This window comes from Chenopodium quinoa, unplaced genomic scaffold, assembly GCF_001683475.1.
Source record: "Chenopodium quinoa cultivar QQ74 unplaced genomic scaffold, ASM168347v1, whole genome shotgun sequence".
Taxonomy (NCBI): Eukaryota; Viridiplantae; Streptophyta; class Magnoliopsida; order Caryophyllales; family Amaranthaceae; genus Chenopodium; species Chenopodium quinoa.
The window spans coordinates 284,676-305,917 of record NW_018744577.1 but is presented as its reverse complement, the minus strand read 5'-3'; the positions used below and the strand labels follow the sequence as shown (position 1 = coordinate 305,917).

Genomic DNA, 21,242 nt, shown 5'->3' with positions numbered 1-21,242 from the left:
TTTGGAATATTGAAAAGGAATTTTATTATTGTTCATATAATTTTTATTGATGCTATAAGCATGAGGAAATAGGTATATAAGTGTCTATGTACACGAGGAATAAAATGGATGTTGGTGCCTTAGTGCACTTAAGGTGTTTTTAACACCAGGGATAGGATTTGTGGTGCTTTATGCGTTAAAGGTGTCATTGGCACCGAGATAGAATTAAAAAGGATTCAACATTAAATATTATGTGGTCACTAATTATTAAAGAATTAAATTGGTATATTTGGTTGTTTGAATAATTATTGTTGATTGAATGATTATGGTTTGAGAATCATCACCAAGTTTAATAATCTATAAATAACGTAAAGTGAAAGAGATTACGCACCAAAACTCTTGGAACGTATATATCTTGAGTATGAACATATGGGGGGAGTTATGGGGTTTTATATTTAACCATAACTTCTATTGGAGTACAGGACGCTGTACATTCCTTTTATTTTTATTATACGCAGGAATTCCGCCACCTATGTGTGGTTATTGATGCTGGCACGGTTAGCTCCCGTGTCAGTAACCTCAATTTATTTAGGGGAGGTTGAGTGGGAAACCCGTTCGATGCGTAATCAAAAACTAAATAAATTATTTAGTGGTCTAGTTGAGAAGTCTTGTTGAATGTTGTGTGTGCTTGTAATCAGGTGCATTGAGGTATGTGTATGTTGATAGGTGAAAACATGTTAGTGTGTTTAAATACGCTTATGTACTTAGCTTTGCTGATTGTGTGTGTTTGTGTGTTATTGGCCTTGTCTTTATCTTGGCCCTATGATGACCCATTTTTAATGGAGTAGTGGAAACAAGTAGAGAGAAGCTTTTCAGGTATTGAAGCATATTCATGACGGGGCATGAGTGAAGAGCGAATCATGCTAGTTTCCATGAGTTTATGATGTGTTTAATGCTTTAATTATTTATGATATTATTATGCATGATTAATGCAAAAGTTTTGAAATTGGTTTGGCTTTTAATAAGGGCCTGTGTTGGTTCCAAGTTGTAGGTTGGTTATATCTTACTTCGTTTGACTTTGGTTTTAACTTTACTTTCGTTTGGGTTGACTTTTTAAGTTGACTTGTTTTGAATGTTTTTAAAAAAGTCTTCCGCTGTGCGTCTTTGATAGTTGCCTTAGCCGTTTTCACGGTGGCGGTAATATCGTAGATTTTCCTATTCTATAGTTTTAAACAGGGCAAAACAAGTATTTTAAAATAAAGGAATTTCTAGGGTGTTACAACCTTCATCTAACCATTTGAAGAATCCACACTCATTGCACTTAAAGAAAGCTTTCCCTAGGTTGCGATTGGTTGTTGATAGCTTTATCTTTGCAAGTTTAGGGGGCTTGCAACTGTAGCGAGGAGGCAAAAATACCAGCGCACATTGGATTTCGATTGAAAGGTCGATCGAGAACTTAACATGGTGAATAATGAAGAACGAGCTTGCTATGTGGAGAATCCAAAAATTGAAGTGAACCCTAAGCCCAAAAACAGGGATTAAAAGGGTTATTTATAGAGAAATGTAGAGTACCAATCTTTTAGAGGGAAATTTTCCTACCAAAAATAACCCAATTGCAACGTTAAAAGCTTGAAAATATAAAACTAACATAAAACAACTAACGACAACTTAACGGTATTGTTACAACATATAAACTAAAGGTACGTTGGACTTACAACATGAAATTTTGAAAATGGATGAACAAAGCTTAAAAAAGTGAATATTGTAAGGGCACACCCTATAGAAAACCCAAGAAAATACGAGTAAAAGTTTAAAAAGAAAGCACCAGCAGCACCATCTCAGCACCCAAAATAGGAGTCATTCCCACTAAATTCAGTAGTATCAACGGCAAAACAACGATGCAGCAGCTTTCAGTAACTAGAGACTGCAATGTCCGACCTCTATTTTCACCATCCACCATAACCCCATCACCTTCTGCCGCAAATTCTTCCAATCTACACAATTCAATCAACCCCACCTTCTTTTGCACTACAAAAACATCAGTTGCAGCAGCAGCAGCAGCAGCAAAAAGATGGTGCTCAAAAGGGTTTGCACCGGTTGTTTCCGCCGTCAATGCCGCATCATCCGAAGGAGGAAGAGGGGAAAGATTGAGCTCTGAATCGCCTGCAAAGGCGCTTCGACGATTGCTTAATTCTACTGGCCTTCATCAAGGCCCCGCCTGCTTTGATGCTCTGAGTGCTAAGCTAGTACAGGATGCTGGGTTTGATTTTTGTTTTACTAGTGGTGAGTTTTTTCTTTGTTTGATTGTATCCCTTTTTTATCGTTTTAGGATTTTTGAATGAAATTGATAAACTGCATGGTTTTGTTAAGGGGGTAATTTTTTTTTTTTATTTTTTTTATTTTTTTATTTAGAATTTAGAATTTTTGGTTTGATTAATCTCTTTCATTTTGTTATCGGTGATTGGGGTTTTGTAATTTCGTTGATTTCTGTGAGGATGATTAATTATGGAGTATAATGATTAATTATAATTTAGGGAAAAAAAGTTTGAAGTATTGTTCATGTTGTGATTTTGTTGAAGGATAAACTATGAATCGTTGCTAGGAATGTAGAAATTTGCAACTTGGAAGTAAGCGAAAATAAGGGAAAGGACATTGGACTGTGTTTAATGAATTGGAATAAATATTGCAATGTTTGGAATTGAGGATGTACAAATTTAGGAGTGCTTTATGATGATGCAAGGCATGTTAATAGATTGTCTTCGAGCTATTAAGTGTCATGAGACATCGTTGAGATTAGCTGGTGCTGTGCATCTTTGGTGGTGAGCTGGTGACTTGCACTGTCTTCTGTTTCAGGGCTTGTTCTTTAATTCTGGGAGTAGAGCAGGAATCTGGGATTCTGTCAGTCCTGGGAAGACTGAACTCTCTTGCTTTGTACACCCTTGTTTATTATATGCATGTCATACGGTAACAGCTCTCAGTCAAATCAAGTCTCTAAGCTGAACCCATTTATTGGATAATTTGGAATGTGGGTGCTAATAAATCATCATTTTATGCATAGTTTGCAAACTCTTACCCTTAATGGCATGCCTGGAATTCAAGTAGCAAATAAACTGTACAAATTAGCTGAGAAATAGTTTCAAGGGGACTTAGTTACGAAGAGAGAGATTACTTTCTCTAAATTTGGGAATCTTACTAGAGCAATCACACTAGAACTAAAAATAAATATGTACTGTATTTTACAGCTACTATATCTCCTCGGTCTCCCCTTTGTTCTCACTTTCTCATGCCAAGCCTGATGACGGTAGGCATTAAGCAACAAAATGAGTTGAAACATGATTTATTTTTCAGGGAGAAAAGTTACCCGAGTTGGGTGGGTGTGTAATTGTTATCCTCAATTTTTTATTTATTTATTTATTTATTTATTTTTTTTGGGGGGGGGGGGGGGATATATTACACCATGTAATTATCTCCCCTATTCCACCCAGCTAAAAACTTTAGAACTTTTAGCCCTTCAAACTTTTCCCCTCCTATACATCTCAATCCAGGCATGGACTAAGAATTTTCGGATTTGGTTTGATTTCACTATGCTAATATCTTTTTGTTTTCCCTACTTTTTCTAGGATTTTCAATGTCAGCTGCTAGATTGGGATTGCCTGATGTTGGCCTTATATCCTATGGAGAAATGGTGGATCAAGGGCAGAAAATAACAGAAGCTGTGTCAATACCTGTGATTGGTGATGGCGATAATGGATATGGAAATGCTATGAATGTGAAGAGAACTGTGAAAGGATACATCAAGGCTGGCTTTGCCGGAATCATCCTGGAAGACCAAGTTTGTTCTGCTGCTTTGGTTTCTGAATCTATGTTTGGATCATTGTGTTCAAGTATCTTTTTAGTATCCTTTTATTTAGTTGTTACTTTGTTTTCTTCTCAAACGAATTATGATTTCTCTTTAATCAGTTTACGTTTTCCCCTTACTATTATTTGTCCGGAATGCATAGGATTTAGTCATGAAATGCAATTTTATAGAAAGAACTACTTCCTCCGTTCTTTATTACTTGACCCGCTTTGACTTTTACACTATTCACCACCCCTCCTTTGACCGTCTTTTGTGAATAATATGTAAGGAAAAATATATTAATGTATGATATTTTTGGATTCGTCTCAATAAGTACTATCATAATATATAACTTTTATAATTTTTAGTTATGGAGAATTTAAGTTATTGATCGTTAAAGTTTTGCATTGACAAGTGTGATAAAAGAAACAGGTCAAGTAAAAAAGAACAGAGGAAGTATATGTTTGGCACTTTTTATTTTTAAGTGTATTATGTAAAAGAAGACTTAGGCCCTGTTATATTCATAATTACCTAGGTGGTTTTTTTTTTTTTTTTTTTTTTTCCTTTTCTAGAACTTAAGTTACGTTTTGCTGAAGAGAACATGGCCTTATATTTGCATTTTCTTATAATTTTGATAAAAGGAACTGTGCATTTACTTGAGACTCTTTAATTTTCTTCAGGCATCAATCTTAGAAATTGCCATAGCTTATATGTTTCAGTAATTACCAGGTGTCTCCTAAAGCTTGTGGTCATACACAAGGCAGGAAAGTCACCTCCATAGATGAAGCAGTAATGCGGATAAAAGCAGCTATAGATGCTAGAAGAGAAAGTGGTTCAGATATTGTCATTGTGGCAAGGACTGATTCTCGTCAAGCCGTGTCTTTTGAAGAATCATTGCAGAGATCACAGGCCTTTGCTAATGCTGGAGCTGATGTTCTATTTATAGACGCACTAGCTTCAAGAGATGAGATGAAGGCCTTCTGTGAAATATCTCCTTCAGTTCCTAAAATGGTGAGATATTGTTGTTTGTATCTAATTGAATAGTCTTGGTTACTTACTGCTTCTATACGTTTATTTCTATTTTCATGCTATGGATGCCAAAACGCTTCTTAAAATAACATTGTCACCTGCAATATGGGACATTAGGGACTCTACAATAACTTTTCACTTTTTGATGGTTCAATGGGATCAAAGTTTACATTTAATTGAGTCATCAACTGTGCTAGTTTAACGTAAACAGGACAGCTCCAACTCTTTTTTTTTTGGTGGTCGTTTCATGAAGAAAAATATGTGGTTTATGAATAGTCATGTTAGAAGAAATAACTAGCATCTTATGCAAAAATTTTAAGCTTGTCTTGACAGCTCTTGCAATGGTAGATATTGGATTAGAGATCCTTTTTGCAAAATAGGCACCCATGATTAATGCAAAAAGTTACAAGGAACTACTGTACGCTCAATTGCATACTGTTATTTACCATCTCAAAATGATTATCTCCACCAACCTGTGTGATTAATGGCTTGCAAAGAAGAAGTAATTACGGGAAAGGGAGCTTATCATTAAACAGAAGTGATTGGGTGTCAGCATTATTTATCATATTGAAATAGTAATAAGAATAATAAGATTCTTTTCCGTCAAAAAAAAAAAAGAATAAAAAGATACTTTCTTTTTAATCTCACCACAGAAGCTAAGTTCTACTGTTCTGACATGATAAAAAAATTTAACTTGCAAGATGTGCTGTAAATATGGCACCGTAAAGACAATTTTTGGAGGTTCCTTAGAAGATGATATCCTTGGAGGATTCGATATTTAAATAAATGGACTGAGTATTCTGAGCGTAGAATAAGGGTGGTTGAGTTCTTGTGGAAGATGAATGGATACAATATAAGCCAAAGGAAGGTTACAAAGGGAGTATAAGACAAAAAATTTGTAGTAGAATGTTTTCTTTTAGGGGTAGTGGTATGATGGAAGGACTAATCATGGATGGATCTTGTTGCTAGCAACAACTATGTAAGCTAAGTTTAACCAAATTTGTTAAAGAGAAAAAAGTAATCTGATTAACAGTGAAGTTAGTGAAGTTTCTTTTTCTTTTCTTTTTATTTTTTTTCCTGTGAAAAATCTGAACAGATTCCATTATCACATATTTGGATAATTTTATGGTTAATAGGTTTATTGGGATTTTTAAAAGTCCATTAAAAATTTATGTAACTTTTGATGGCTCTAAGACTAACTAAAATTCAATAATATATGATTATGATTTAAAATAGGCTATTCCTTTAGCTTATTTTACATAACAATTATATGTTATCAACTTTTACTTAAGTAACAAATTATGTTCTTGTTGCAACTACCATGAGCTAACTACAACTATTTTAATGAAGTACTTTCTATCAATCCATTAGTGCCATTCGCCTAAAGGGACAACATTTGGTTGGGATACCGATAACTAGATTGAAACTACAAAATAGAAGATCAAATGTAGGTGATGGAAATGAAAAGAGAAAGTACACAATATGGTAATGTGGAAAACGCCAATGAATGTGGGTAAAAACCACGTGTTGCTATGAGTCCACTAATCCAATTTAACGTGGGTATTATACCCGTTATTCATACAAGTACATTGATTATTTGGACATCAAAGGCCTTGGATAGTAAAAAAATGCATAAGAGTGAGAGATTGAATACACAGTATAGCTATTGAGAAGATATTTAAATGTTGAATTGATCATCATGGCTTGTGGAACAATCAAAAGAGAAACGCCGTCCTTAGGATCATGGTACAAGCGCTGTGATATACCTTTTAATGATGGATTTTGTAACGTATTATGGAATATGCTCTGCATTTGTTGCCTGTTGTTGTTTACCTTTTATAGGCCTTCAAGTAGTAGTAGTCGATTAGAGAAGATATGCCTGAGTTTGATATGAAACAACCAACAAAAAGAGGGGAAAATCAATTGACAACAATTTTAAAGCAACAACACAAGATAAATCTATCTCAAAAAATCACCGAGATCTATAAAATAGGGGTTCTTAATCAAAGCCAACACCAAGTAAAGCTAATTAAGCTGTAACCACAAAGTTTACAAAATAGCAATCACATACAAAGGAAATAATCACCAAGATTATGGGCAGAGAGAAAATCTCATTGGATTCAAAATTAAGCAAAAAAGTTGTCACCAAAAGCAAGTTAGCCCTTTTTATAGGCTTTACAAAACAACCCTAGAGTTCTTGAATTACACTCCTTGGATTACAAATGAAAGGCCAAGATTAAAGTAAGCTAAAAAAAACAAAAGGAAAGAAAAAAGCCGCTTTGAAACAGGGGTCTTAGAGCGGTTGCTCCTCACGAACAAAGTGGTCGTTCCATAGATGGGATCAGTTGCTCCAAATTTTCTGCCAAAAATCCCAATTTCGGGTCGCTCCAGCACTTAGGCCTGGATAGCTCGATTTCAAATGCTCATAACTTATTCGTTTCTCGCTCAAATTGGGCATGTGACCTGTCATTGGAAAGCTCTTGGACTGTATTTTCACTTCCAATTTAAACCATCTGAAAATTCCTTGTAACAAAGAAGATATGGCTGAATGAAGTATTTGCATCATACATTGATAAATTTCTTTCTTGGCTAACACATGGAATCCTTGGAGCTTTATTCTAAGTAAACAAAACTTTCTCAAGTTTGATGATAGTCAACCCCGAGAGGTAACCACCAAGGAGTTTGGCACGGCTCGTGTCACAACACATGGCACTTCTTCAACTTCCTCCACCAAGTTCCATACACCCGCATCAGAGTTCCTTTGGTCAAATTAGCTTACAAAATAAATAAGCCAAACACTAATAGCTACTTTCATATTATTATCTACAAGTTGATAGCTAACTTGCAAGAGGGTCCAATAATTGCAGCCCCTGATAGGCCTTGTTAAATATGGACTGTTCTAAAAGCCTTATCAGTACTTTAGTAGTTCAGTCACTTTAACTTGTAATTGCTTATGTTAGTATCTGCAAGGCATTGTGGGACTTTGTCAGATATATTTGGAGAAGTGGGCTATATGACAGTTCTCTTGTGTTTTTGCTTACTTTATTTTTATTTATTTATTTATTTTTTATTTCTGTGTATGGATGCATGTAAACTTCTTATGCTTATACTATGATTACTGTGTGAGTTATTGCATACCTCTTCTTAGAGTAGGGTTTCTGTTACAGAGATGGTTGGTATTGTTAATCAACACTAGTTATTAATTGAAGTACTTATCTTTTTTGAAGGCGAACATGCTTGAAGGAGGAGGGAAAACACCTATTCTCACTCCTATGGAACTTGAAGACATTGGATACAAAATTGTTGCTTACCCACTTTCTTTGATAGGGGTCTCTATCCAAGCAATGCAGGTAACTAGTCTCAACTAGAAAGTGGAACTAAATTTTCAGTACTATGTTTTCTCATTGCTTATGGGCATGCTTTTAATGGAGGAAATGTAGAGATAAGTTTGAGTGTGGATGAATGTAGGATTCATCATTAGCAACAAAAAATAAAATAAAGATGAATAGGGTATTATGCATAAATGTGAACATAATATAGGTCCAATCCACGATTAGCTTTTAAAGGTTTTTTGACTGTACCAGACTAGAGACTGGAATATTATACTTCTCGACCTGTAGACCAGACCAATCGGTCCAATTGGGTCGTTTTTCTGATTTTCTTGGTTTTTGAACACGTGTTCTAAGATTTGTTGTGTGATTACTCTCTATCATTGTGGCCTGAATCTTCCAATGATTGAATCGTCCATGGAACTCTGGTGTGATTGGAATTGTTCTTCCAATTGATCCACTTGTTGCCCAATAGCATAGATAGTACCGCTCTGATAAGTAATTTCTTAGGATTTAAATTTTGAATATAAGGTATTATAGAAGTTTTTTTCATTGTATTCTTGGAAAATGAATTTAAATGAAGAATAAATGATAGTTTGCATTCAAGAGGTGGATTATCTTCTTAAACAGCTTTCCCTCACCATAGATACAATGCCTCATACATTACCCATCTCCCCTATTTGACTACACACTCTCCTCACATCATACCTTTGTGACTCATTTCCAAACTGGCTTCAGACCACTCCATAATTAACTTTCTTGATGACATGCTTATTCGTTGCATAAGGATAGGTTTAGGTTTGTAATTAATTATTAATAAAAAAATGAAACAATATTTCGTAATTTTTGCTATTATTGCACCAGAGTTGCACATCCCTATGTACATTTTCAATCTTAATTTTTTTAAAGAAGTCATAACGAACACTAATATTCATTATTTCAAATCAGAATTAATAATTAATAATTAATGAGTAAAAAAAAAATTCACATAATCAAACAAGAATTTATTGAAAGGGTTAATAATCCGAATACATAGATATAACAATTCGACACATTATCGATTTGTTGTCTCATACAACATATTGAGTGGATCTATTGTCGCATTGTAATTATGGAAGGAAGAGAATTTTTGAGGTAACTTTGTAACCGGAGCAATCAACATCAATTGTAGCCCTACATGACTTGTGGCTATACCACGCACAAAGAACACCTCTTTCGAAGGAGGTTGAAAAGCCATGTCTACGAAAGAGGTCGAAAAATCCTGTCATTTGAAAAAGATCGAATATACTTTGTCTTTTGAAAGAGATCACAAACTCTTTTTTTCGAGGGAGACAAGTTTCTTTCTAACGGAGGGACCATTATTATATCCTAAAAAAACAAACAAAAAGCAAAATACCCTTTAAAGAAAAAAGGTTGTAATGACCAATCTTAATGATCTTTCATTATATAAGATTAGACATTATAAAATATTTGATAACATGAAAGTGTATCTAGAGACAAATCTAAAAAGACCTTATGTGACTCTGTTTTTTTTTTTTTTTTTTTTTTTTTTTAATTTTTTTATTTTAATAATAAAAATGCATGGTTGAAGAAGATCGTGTGGATAGTGTTACATTTTCAAATGGTACAATATTTCTAGAATAGAGGTAGTATTAAGGGGTTGTTTGGTTGGATCATTTGGAATGAGTTGGAATGGAGTTAAAATCCATTCCATCTATTTTTTTGTTTGGTTGAGTTTTTTAGTTATGGAATCTCATAGCCAAGGGGTTCTAATTCTACCCCATACTCTTAGATTCCCACACTTAGCTCTCCCTCTAAGATTTACAATCCATGTTTTTTTAATGAAATATAGAATCCATTTCAACAATAAAACCAAACAACTTTGTAGTAGTATAAGTTTTAGAATCCATACACCTCTCTAGTATGAGATTCCATACCAAGCGATTCCAATTTGATGAACCAAACACCCCCTAAATAAATATCTAACCAGAAATCCTTTTATCAATGAAATCTACATGAATTCTTAATAATCACATTGAGTTTCTTCATATTTACAACTAGAAAAGCAAATGTGACACTTGCCACCAGGCTATAAAAGTATAAAAACTCAATTAGTATAATTTGTAAAATAATAATTTAAAATGATTTAAAACTTGGTTATTATTGTATACCTTGGTTTAGGCTTATGTCTTGTAAACAAAATATTTATTAAAAAAAAAAAAGATCGCTAATGCCTTTTTTGCTATTAAAGGAAAGTTGTTTTAAAAGTCCACTCCTTTGGTTTCACCGGCACCTCTCTGTTTTAACCCAACCCCTTTTTCAATGTTTTAGTTGCTTTTTAGGACTAATTATTATATTTTATAGGCTTTAGATGTCTTTAACATGCTATTGTCAATCCAATGTTCACCTATTACAATATGATCCAAATAAAGTTGTTTAGGGATCATTGATCAATGAGAGATCCTAGCTTCTTCACCAAATTTGCCTTGCTTTAATGCTTGTGTTGTTGGTAGATCCATATTGATATTGTGTCCTCACATGCGTTATAACATCCTAAATTCTAAGACGCCCCAACTCGATCATTTGGTTGCTCTTCTGCTCACTGCCTTGACCCTAAAACCTCTGTGTGCTTTTGTTGCTCAATATGCAAGAGTTCCCTTCTAGAATCAGACACCTGCATATGTTACTATGTGTTCACACGTCCTTTCCACACTAGACTAGCAGCTTACCACCGGTTCGGCAAGAGTGCACTCCATGATCCTGTGTCAAAACATTTGGATTGTGACACTATGGCTCCAACTTGAGTCTTGAGATGCCAATAATACCATCACATCAACAGTTGGATTTCAAAATCCGCTGTGGACAAGTTTTGTTTCCAAAATTCCTCTATGTGTGACAAAGTGTCACTACATACTAGCTTTATTCCATTTTCTTTTGCATCCCTCCAACTGGAATGATAAAGTACTGTGGAAAATCTGTAGTGATAGGCTGATAGCAGCTACAAATGATTTGTGTGTCAGCATAATACTCCATGAGAGTTAACAAGCTTTTGGGTATGGTCCACCTAATGTCTTACAGGCTGTAGAAAGAAGATCTATATGACATATACTAGCCAAGATAACTTCTTTAAAAAGGGCTAGTTCTGACTTTCATATTGGTTTTAGCACCCAGTGTGTGTCTATATATATGATGCAGCCTCCCACTTAGTCATGACACTATCAATAGCTTACTAAATCTAACATTGGTTATGCTAAAAGAATGTCTGGACACTGTTGTGTACTCAAACTCAATTAGGCTTCTAAGTACTAACTCTAGTGCGAGATAGCTTATAATCAGTTTGTTATAGTTTTTTATCAATAGAATGTGAGAATGTTCGGTGGACTTTCTAGGGGTGATTTACATTCTTTCTGACGATGTTAATTAACTGCTGCAGGATGCCCTAACAGCCATCCGAAGAGGCCATATTCCTTCCCCAGGAAGTATGCCTTCTTTTGAGGAAATCAAAGATATTTTAGGTTTTAAAGATTATTATGAAGAGGAGAAGCGGTATGCCCTAATCACGACTCCACCACCTTCTCCTCGAGGTTAGTTAATGTATTATTTGCATTGAAAGAAGCTCTTTATCTCAAGATGTGGGTATTGGTTTTACATATTCTCTGATTACCTTTTTGTAAATTTTATGTTGTTGCCAGAGCAGTTGTTTTAGGAGTGAACAACACATAAATTGCTAGTTCAACATTTTGCTCAATGGGCACAATAGCATTGCCTAAACTACATTGTGATGTATCTTGGTAGTTGGTAGTTGGTGACTTGGTGATAGGAAGTTAAGGTGCTATATCTCTACTGAAGAGAAAAATGGCTTTAACAAGGAATTTATTTCTTAGAAGGTAAAAGGGTATCTTAGATGACAAGAGCATTTAATTGACTTTATAACTGAAGAAGAATTTAATTTACATCCGTTAGTGGATATATCTTTTATTAGTTTCATTGATGTTTAACAAAAGAATTACAAAAACTGAAGATCCATGCAGAGATATTGATTATCAATTACATAAGGAAATATATGTAGACTGAACGTTGATAAAAGACACTGTTGTGTAAGAAGCATAAATTAATTGTGACAGATATGGGCTATTAGAACAGAGTTACAGGTTTATTTTTCCTAATCATTTCTTATCAACCTAGGAAATATATGCTGTATATGTCAGTGATTTACTGCCTAAAGAGTCAAAATCTAGGTGATGGTATCCCATATGTAACTACATTATGAACTTTAAACATAGTGGAAATACACGTATGGACTATAGCAGGCATCGAAGGGGATTTGGCCTAACCTTAAGGGGCTGTTTGGTTGGAATGGAAACTTTGTTTTGTTTTGTTTTATTTATTTATTTTTCTCTATTAGTAGATCTATTTTTTTTTTTTTTTTGTTTTTGTAAAAACATGTTGATTTACTCACCTTTTCTCAAACTCTTTAAAGTGATGGTTGTTGTTGGGACTAAGGCTTTGTTGTTGTTGTAGTAAAACATGTAGCTTCCTTTTTGTAAATGCTTCTAACTAATAGAAATGCTGGATACACATCTTTGCCTATTTTTTTTTTTTTTTTTGAAACACAGCTTCCTTCTTACTGATACATGCTTATAATGGTGGTTATCTTCAGCTGTTGATAGTGGTTATGAACTCATACAGAATAAACAAGATAGCTTGAATGAAAGTGAACAATCTTCGCGAGATCATCCCATTGAAGTGATAACACCTGAAGTCTATACTGGTGCAGATGGCTCAAGGGGAGCTTTTGGCAATCTCTGGTCTTGAACATTGAGAATCAAAATTACAGGAAGGGATGGTAAAGAAAAACTGGATGTCAGGGTTCCTGTAAGTCACATGCTTTTTGCCTTTATTTTGTCTTTATTTTGTCTTGGTTCACTAAACTACTCTCCTTGCCATGTATACGAGCTTGTCAATGGTAGCATTGATGAAATAGAAACAAGACAAAAAAAAAAAAAAAAAAAAAAAAAGGGGTCCAAAAGATGAAGATTTGAATTACAAACTTAATTGCTAACGCTTTATAAAGTAAATCATATGAGATTAGATCCAAGAGGTATTATTAGTGTGTTAGTTCAACATTGAAAATCTCGGTGAGGTGTATACCAGAACTATCTTTGTAAACTCGGACGATAATCTCTTCTTGCAGATCCATCCTTCTCCTCTTGTTGTTCCTTGTGTATGTGCATGTCCTTATGTCCGATTGGGTATCTCAATTTTCTTTCATTCTTTGTTTATAAATCTTATACCACTTCAACTAGGCAAATCATTGGCTCCGGCTTTTGTTAAACTGAAGATAATGTAGAAATATGAGGATTATGCATCACATTCATTTATGTCTTGGTCCTACTATGGTAGTTGGTTGCAGGATTATGAAATTGGATTAATGTTTGAATTAACTAAAATGGAAATTGACTCAGCACGTGAAAGTCATAAAAATTATAAATTCTAAGTTCTACATTTCTATTTTCTCATGCATTTTAGTTTGGTTATTGCTATTTTAGATACTTGCACAAAATTCGTTTGTGAAGATAGGCAAAAGATAAATGTAAGAGTAGATAAATTGTACTTCCTCTATTTTTTTTATTGTTTTGGTCGTAACCATGTGCGTTGGAACAAAAGCCAAGGAAAAGTAGACATGTAGTCAAAGTAACAAATTTGCCCACAAGGCTACCATCTCTCTCCTCTGTAACAGCCCCATCAAACAACAATCAACCATTTTTTCTACCAACCCACCACCCACCCAAGCTAGCCCAAACACCAGTCCGCCACCATTCCCCACGCCAAAATCACCAAACCCACCACCATTAGAAATAATTTAGGGTGGTGTTGTAGTTTCAAGGTGGGTTTGGTGGTTTTGGTGTGGGTAGGATGGTTTTCAAGGGTGGTTAGGGTTGTTTTGGGGTGGGTTAGGTGGTTATGGCCTGGGTAGGGTAGAATTTGAGGGTGGGTGGGATGATTTTTGAGGGTGGTCTAGGCTTGGGTGGTTTTTGGGGCGGGTGAGGTTGTTTTTCTAGATCTAGATGATGAGGTGGTTTTTGGGGTCGGTGGGGTAAATTTCAGGGTTGTGGTATTTGGGGTGGATTGTGGGAGGTAAAGGGGCAACAAGGTGGTGCTTGGTGGTTGGGAAGACTTGAAGAGGAGTTAAGGAATCAAAGGGAAGGGTTGAGGAGAGAGAGTGGTAGTAGGGATGGTGTGCAAGTAAGGTTATTATTGGAATATTTCATATCAAACTTACTAATTGTGACTTGGTTGCAAGTAATTAGACATTTACATTTAAGAAAAGTGTTCCAAGTAAATAGAAAAAAAAAAAAAAAAACGGAGGAAGTAGATATATGGTTAAAAGCTAAATATAGCCTCATGAAGCCTCCAAAGAATCTTGTAAATAGACTTGTTCATTGACCACCACTAGTCCTTCTGTTGGCTCCGTCCCAATTAATTGTCACACTTTCCCTATGTGTTCATCCCAACTCAGTAACCTAGTAATATTTTATTACACCCCCCTCCCATCCTCTCAGCTACCAAAAGTTAAGGGCACACATCCTCACATTCAATTAAAAATTTCCTCTACTATCACCCATCACATCCATTTTTTTAAAAAATAAATATTATATATAAGCCAACAATTTATCGTATAAAATTTCATGCAAATCTTGGCATGACAATTAAATTGGGATGAAGGGACTATTTTCTTACCTTGAATGCTGGCTAATGAGCTCTTTTTGTTTACTTTCTTAAAATATTAGCATTACTGCAATCCAAATCATTTTTAGTGCTTGAATATTGTACTGAGTTAAAAGAAAACAGCTTTGTTTGAGGCATGACAAGCTTCCATAATTGATTTTATTTTATTTATTTTTTTTAGGATTTTCCAATTGGTACCATTGTAGTTTTGATTTTTCCATTTGGTACCCAATTTTAAATTTTACTCTACAGCCTACATGGTACCTTTGTAATTTTTACTTACTCTTTACTATAGCATCTCGTGAAATGTAACATTAGTTTGGGGCAATTGTGGTCCTATTTTTCTAATTTCAACTGCAAATTTTGATCCTGGTCGTGATGAATTGATAACAGTCATAACACCCAAAACTTTAACCAAACATTTTTTTTGCGCGAAACAAATCGAAATATATAAATTGAGACATTTTTCTTGTACATAAACCATGACATTGTTGCTAATTTTGACCTCAAACTTTAATCTTAAGGCCACTAAGGGCTTAAACATCATCTTAAAACTTTAACTGATTTTTTTTTTAATGACACCTAAATCAAAGAATTCATAATATGTTTGATGGAATGCTTTGGGATAAAACTAACAAATGGGTACCAAGTGGAAAAGCCCAAACTATAATTGTATCATATGGAAAATCCCCCCCCTTTTTTTTTAATTTTTTTTTGTAACGATAGTTTAGATTTTGACCTTGGCCATTCCAATATCCCCTTTGTTAGACTTATAGGCCTTATAGCCTGGGAACTATGACTCCATTCCTTTCATTTTTCAAAGATGTAAGCATGTTATGCAGTTGGTTTTCTTTTTTTTTTTTTTTTAGCTTGGGGGGTGGGGGAGGTTTTGTATGTTTTATTAATTATTTTAAGTATGCAGGGAGGGGAGGAGGTTTTGTATGTGTTACATATTTTTCTACATTATCTGCTTACAAGAAATTTTTCCTTAATTTATCCATTTCTCTTGCAAGCTGGATTCTTGGATGGTATCACAAATATAGTTCCAGGTATCAGTTCATAATAACTTGTTCACTGCTTTGGTCTGCTTTGGCTTATTGTTTTCTGATTTGTGTTCAATTTATAAAAAAAAATAATAAAATAAATAAAAAAATAAAAACATGGCCATTATACACCTCCATAGAAAGGAAAACAGCATCAACAACAGTCCTAGCCTCATTCCCAAAGCGGTGGAGTTGGCTGCTAGTACCGAGAGTCTATCTCGTACGTACATCCTTAAAATCCTCTTCCTCCATTCGCTGCTGTGACTCTGTGAGTGCTCTCTAATTAGTAATTATACAACACCTTGTAAACCCATTTTTTTTATATGGCCTTTTTTAATTGTCACTAAGTCATCTTTGGTCTTCCTCTACTATGTTTGAGATTTTCATTATAACTCTTATCTTTTGATCGACGTCTCACATGCCCAAACCACCATAACCAATTCTCCCTTTTTTTATCGTAACTTTCCTCCAAATATTTACATTTCTAATTCTATCCCTCGATGTATTCTTGCATATCCATCTTTGTTACTCTCATCATTTTAATGTGCTCCTTCCTAAACGCCCAACCTTCTGACCCGCATAATAATATTTGTCTAATTTCCATCCTATAGAATTTCCCTTATAACCTTAAAGGTACACTACGATAAAAAAATAATCCATATAAGAGGAAAAAATTAATTAAATGTAATCTTACTGTGTCCAACTTATGCTATCCTTGTTGGGGACTGTTCTCATTGCATATATTGCCATAGTGTTTAATGTACCATACTTTAGATATCAACGGGGCGTATAATTTGACCCACATCCATGTAATTTGTCAAGTAATTATGGCTATCAGAGATATTAAACTCAGAACTGCCATAATAATTGGACCCCAGGCTAGTATCTTCCAGTGTGTCTTTGTCTTTAATTTTATGGTAAAAAAACATAAACCTCGGTGTTATTAGTGTTGTTTATTGCTAGTTTTTTATTTTGCTATTAATTGTAATGCATCATATCTATTAGCAAGTGACTTGGTAAACAATACTATATACTTGTATTCCTTACCTCTATGATGAACAAATGACCCACTGCTTTTACACTATCAACTGTGTTATCATGTTTATCAAAAAAAATTGTGTTATCATTAATGTTGGTACCTTGGCATTATAGACTTGGGAAAAATCATTTCAAGATCTTAATTGTTAATGTTGTATTGAACAGCCTTAGTGGGTGTAAACCTCAAGGAGATTTTAGACAATGCTGCTGATGGGATGCAAGGGACACTGTTAGATTTTAATGACACACTCGGAGATAGGATACAAGCCTTTTTGGAGTAAGATAATGAAGTTTGTTGTGACTAATGTGCAAGAGGTAAATACTTTAATAAACAGTATGATAGACATTGTTTTAGAAGCTGATGTAATACCATAATCTGTAAGCAGATTTTGCATATAAACATTGTATATGAAGTACTCGTATTTGGATAAATTTGGCCCGAAATGAGTGTCCTTATCTACCTGTAGAATGTAGCAGTCACATAAAGCCTGAGATGAAGTTTTGCTATCTTTATCTATGTGTAGAATGTAGCAGTCACATTATTTTCCATTATGTTGTTAGGATGTTATGTGATGCAACAGTTTTTCATCCTTTTAATTTTTTTATGAAATTTATTAAACCTAAATTGTTCACTTCAAAATGTAACTATACCTGTATAACATCATCTTCTTGGTAAGTGATGCGGGAGCATCCAAAATTTCCTCTCTTGATAGTTTTTAATGTTTCTTTAGATAGATTTTTGCTTACAAGTTTTTACCTTTTACTTGAAAGGGTTTTTTTTGTTTTAAGCGCCTTAGGATTCCTTAATTAGTTTTTTAAGGTAGTTAGTTTAATGTGGTTACTGAGAATTCAAGTTAGAGTAGAATTAGTTTTCTAAACCTAATAGGATTAGGATTCTATCTATTTTATCTTTTCCTTGTAAAGCCTATAAATAGGCCACATAATTAGCAATAAAATTCAGAGTTTGATTTTGGGAATTAACCTTTTTGAGCATTGCTCGTTTGATTGTTAATAAAAAACATCACTTGTTGTCACTTGTGATCATCTTCTAGTTGCGACTAGGAAGAGACCCTCTATTCTTGTGAGAATTAGAGTACTACCCATTTACTTTCATCCATAATAACCATATTTTTCATCACTATAATTCACAAAGCCATTAAACCATAATCGTAGTTGCATTCTACACAAAATTGGACTAAAATCCGCATCAATTGGTATCACAGCCAAGTTAAAAGTTTTTGGCGACGACAATCAATCTGCTCGGTCTTTTTCGACGATTCTTTTTGCATTGGACTCTAAAAACATTGAAGTTTCTTCCCCTAAAATTTTAAAAAATTTCGTTGAGAAACGCATTCTCTAGAGCCCTCAACTTTGGCGTAAAGATTTCAGCAGGTCTGAAATTTTCTCTACCTGCACGAGTAAATCTTTCAGACGATTGTGAGCGTTCTACTTGGAGTTTTTGCGTGATTCTTTTTGCTTTGGACTTCTAAAATCCAAAATTTTCACGTTGTATACTTCCGTGAGTTTTCATTGTGAAACAAACCCACAGCAACATGGTGAACCAAAGTGAGTTTGTTGCGTTATTGGAAGAATTCAAGAAACTAAATTCACGTATTGATAAAACGGAAGAAAGGCAAGCTGCAACAGATTCTCATACTAAATCTATTGCTGAGGTAATTCAAAAGCTACAACAGGACATGAAAGATCAAAGTTCCAGTGAAGTGTCTCACTCACTTCGGATTAATGCAAAGAAAGGAGAAGTCAAACTTTCAGATCTGTCGGGATTTGATGGTACAACAGACCCCCGAAGTATATCTTGATCGGGAGAAGCGCATGGATCGTTTGTTAGAGCATAAAGGTATGATCGAAACCTTAAGATTTTCTCATGCAATTTCAAAGCTTTCAAATTTTGCTTTAGATTGGTATGAAAACATGCAAGTTCAAAGGGTTAAGGATGGAAAAGAAAAGGTTTCAACTTGGACAACACTAAAATCTAAGATGAGAAAGCGTTTTGTTCCTAAATCTTACAAGCAAAAGTTATTCTTGAAATTAAATTCTTTACAACAAAATCAATTATCTATTGATCAATATGTTGTGGAGTTTGAGAAGTTATATCTAGCTTGTGGTTATAAAGAAGAGGATGAACAAAAGATTGCCAAGTTTTTACTAGGTTTAAGCAAATCTATTGCATATGCTGTTGAGGTCCAACAATTCGAGACCTTTAATGATGTATGTATGCTAGCAAGTACCATAGAGAGACAAATGCAAGAACAAAAGGGGAAACTAGTTCGCCATCCATATGTACCTGATTCAGATTTAATTCGAACTCAGGAAGGGTTAGACATACAAAAGAATTCATCCATGTTTCCTTCTTTTCAAAGTGAGAAATCAAAACCCTTGCTTCGTAGTCAAGTGGTTATGAAGGATAAGATTTGTTTCAAGTGTAAGGGTAGAGGTCATATTGCTGCACAATGCCCTAGCAACGTTCTAGTTTGTCTTGAAGCACAACAAGCTCTTTTGTCGGTCATGGTGGAGGATGAGAGGGAGAAACATGCCCTTCACACAAGATTGCAAGAGGAGGAAATAACAAATCAACTTTCTACTCGTGAAGTTGAGTTTGAGGGTCCATTGTATGAAGCTGCACCTGATGACAATGTATTAGTAATTAGGTCCGTTTTACATGTTGCGCTAACTCAAGAGAAGCATAAAGAACAAAGGGAAAATTTATTCCAATCACGTTGCATGGTGAAAGGAAGGAGTTGTTCTCTTATAATTGATGGAGGATCATGCACTAACATTGCTTCTAAGAAGATGGTTGGCACATTAGGGTTGGAACAACAAGATCATCCTAAACCTTATAAGATCAATTGGGTGAACAATGATGGTGGATTATTGGTAAAGAAACGTGTTCTAGTTTAATTGGAGATCAGAGATTTCTAGGATGAGGTTTGGTGTGATGTATTACCCATGGATGCTTGTTCTTTGTTGTTAGGTAGACCGTGGCAGTGGGATTGAGATGCTACTCATCTATGCAAACAAAATATTTATACCATTGCCGTTGGCAATAGTTGAATAGGGGTTCAACCTTTGCCTCCCAAGTATATGCATGCAAGTAAGGAAAGTGTGACTAACTCGGCTTCAAAAGCTAAAGAACATGCCAAGATAGATTCGGCCACTCCAAGCAACTTGTACATCTCTACTTATGATTCGCACGAATTGAACAAGAAGGGAAAGAAAGCAATCAAGCGAGAGCAAGTCTTAAACCTTAGAAAGAAGCCTGCTTTTGATGTTGGTGACTACGTTTGGTTATCTCTAAGTGCACAAAAGATTTACAACAACATGATAGGGAAAGCCGAAGCTGTGGAAGAAGGCCCTTTTGAGTTAGTGCACCATGAGAATTATGACACATATCAAGTGCTTCTCACAAAAGGAATTTGCGCATCATTTCCGTCAAACGACTTAATTCCTTGTTTTGAGGCAACTTGAGGACAAGTTTTTTTTCAAGAGGGGGAGTATGATGCTAGAGCATCCAAGATTTCTTTTCTTGATAGTTTTTACCTTTCACTTGAAAGGGTTTTTCTTGTTTGAAGCGCCTTAAGATTCCTTAATTAGTTTTTTAAGGTAGTTAGTTTAATGTGGGTTACTAGGGATTCAAATTAGAGTAGAATTAGTTTTTATACACCTAATAGGATTAGGATTCTATCTATTTTATCTTTTTCTTGTAAAACCTGTAAATAGGCCACATAATAAGTAATAAAATTCAGAGTTTGATTTTGGGAATTAATTCTTTTTTAGCATTGCTCAATGATCATCTTCTAGTTGCGACTAGGAAGAGACCCTCTTTCTTGTGAGAATTAGAGTACTACCCATTTACTTTCATCCATAATAACCATATTTTTCATCACTATAATCCACAACGCCATTAAACAATAATCGTGGTTCTATTCTACACAAAATCGGACTAAAATCCGCATTAGTAAGCACATGGAAGAAAAGTTTGAGATACATACAAGTACTGAAGGTAAAGAGTAAACATTGTATAATCATACACGATAAGCAATTGCAATGAATAATTTGTAGAAAGTTTGATCCATGTTAGAGGTTGTGCTATAAGATGTATGATCGACTAGTGCTCTTAGTGCAATTGTGCTGGATTTGATGCCCCAATTAGCAAGATAGGTGCCCTTTAATGATTGTGAAGTGGCAAATTTAACTTCTCTTTTGTTTTTAACTTTTTGTATTAATAATTAATTTACT

At 34.7% G+C, this 21,242-nt stretch overlaps 1 protein-coding gene across 2 annotated transcripts; it reads left to right on the top strand.

Moving 5' to 3' along the window:
- The first annotated feature begins 1,312 nt into the window (after positions 1 to 1,312).
- LOC110699136 (2,3-dimethylmalate lyase-like) lies at positions 1,313 to 17,576 on the top strand. Of its 2 annotated transcripts, XM_021876625.1 has the most exons (7): positions 1,317 to 2,262; positions 3,600 to 3,811; positions 4,547 to 4,828; positions 8,074 to 8,196; positions 11,609 to 11,759; positions 12,836 to 13,050; positions 17,151 to 17,576. In XM_021876625.1, the coding sequence occupies exons 1-6, from the start codon at positions 1,878 to 1,880 to the stop codon at positions 12,988 to 12,990; spliced, it is 1,308 nt and encodes a 435-aa protein (XP_021732317.1). In that variant the 5' UTR covers positions 1,317 to 1,877; the 3' UTR covers positions 12,991 to 13,050; positions 17,151 to 17,576. The 2 variants fall into 2 exon arrangements, with proteins under 2 accessions (XP_021732319.1, XP_021732317.1); XM_021876627.1 differs by lacking the exon at positions 17,151 to 17,576 and having other exon boundaries at positions 1,313 to 2,262; positions 12,865 to 12,947.
- Positions 17,577 to 21,242: the final 3,666 nt, after the last annotated feature.

Coding starts and splice junctions, on each gene's coding strand:
- LOC110699136 (XM_021876625.1), top strand. CDS start 1,878: ATGCAGCAGCTTTCAGTAACTAGAGACTGCAATGTCCGACCTCTATTT. Junction 2,263..3,599: donor TGATTTTTGTTTTACTAGTG/GTGAGTTTTTTC, acceptor TACTTTTTCTAG/GATTTTCAATGTCAGCTGCT. Junction 4,829..8,073: donor CTCCTTCAGTTCCTAAAATG/GTGAGATATTGT, acceptor TCTTTTTTGAAG/GCGAACATGCTTGAAGGAGG.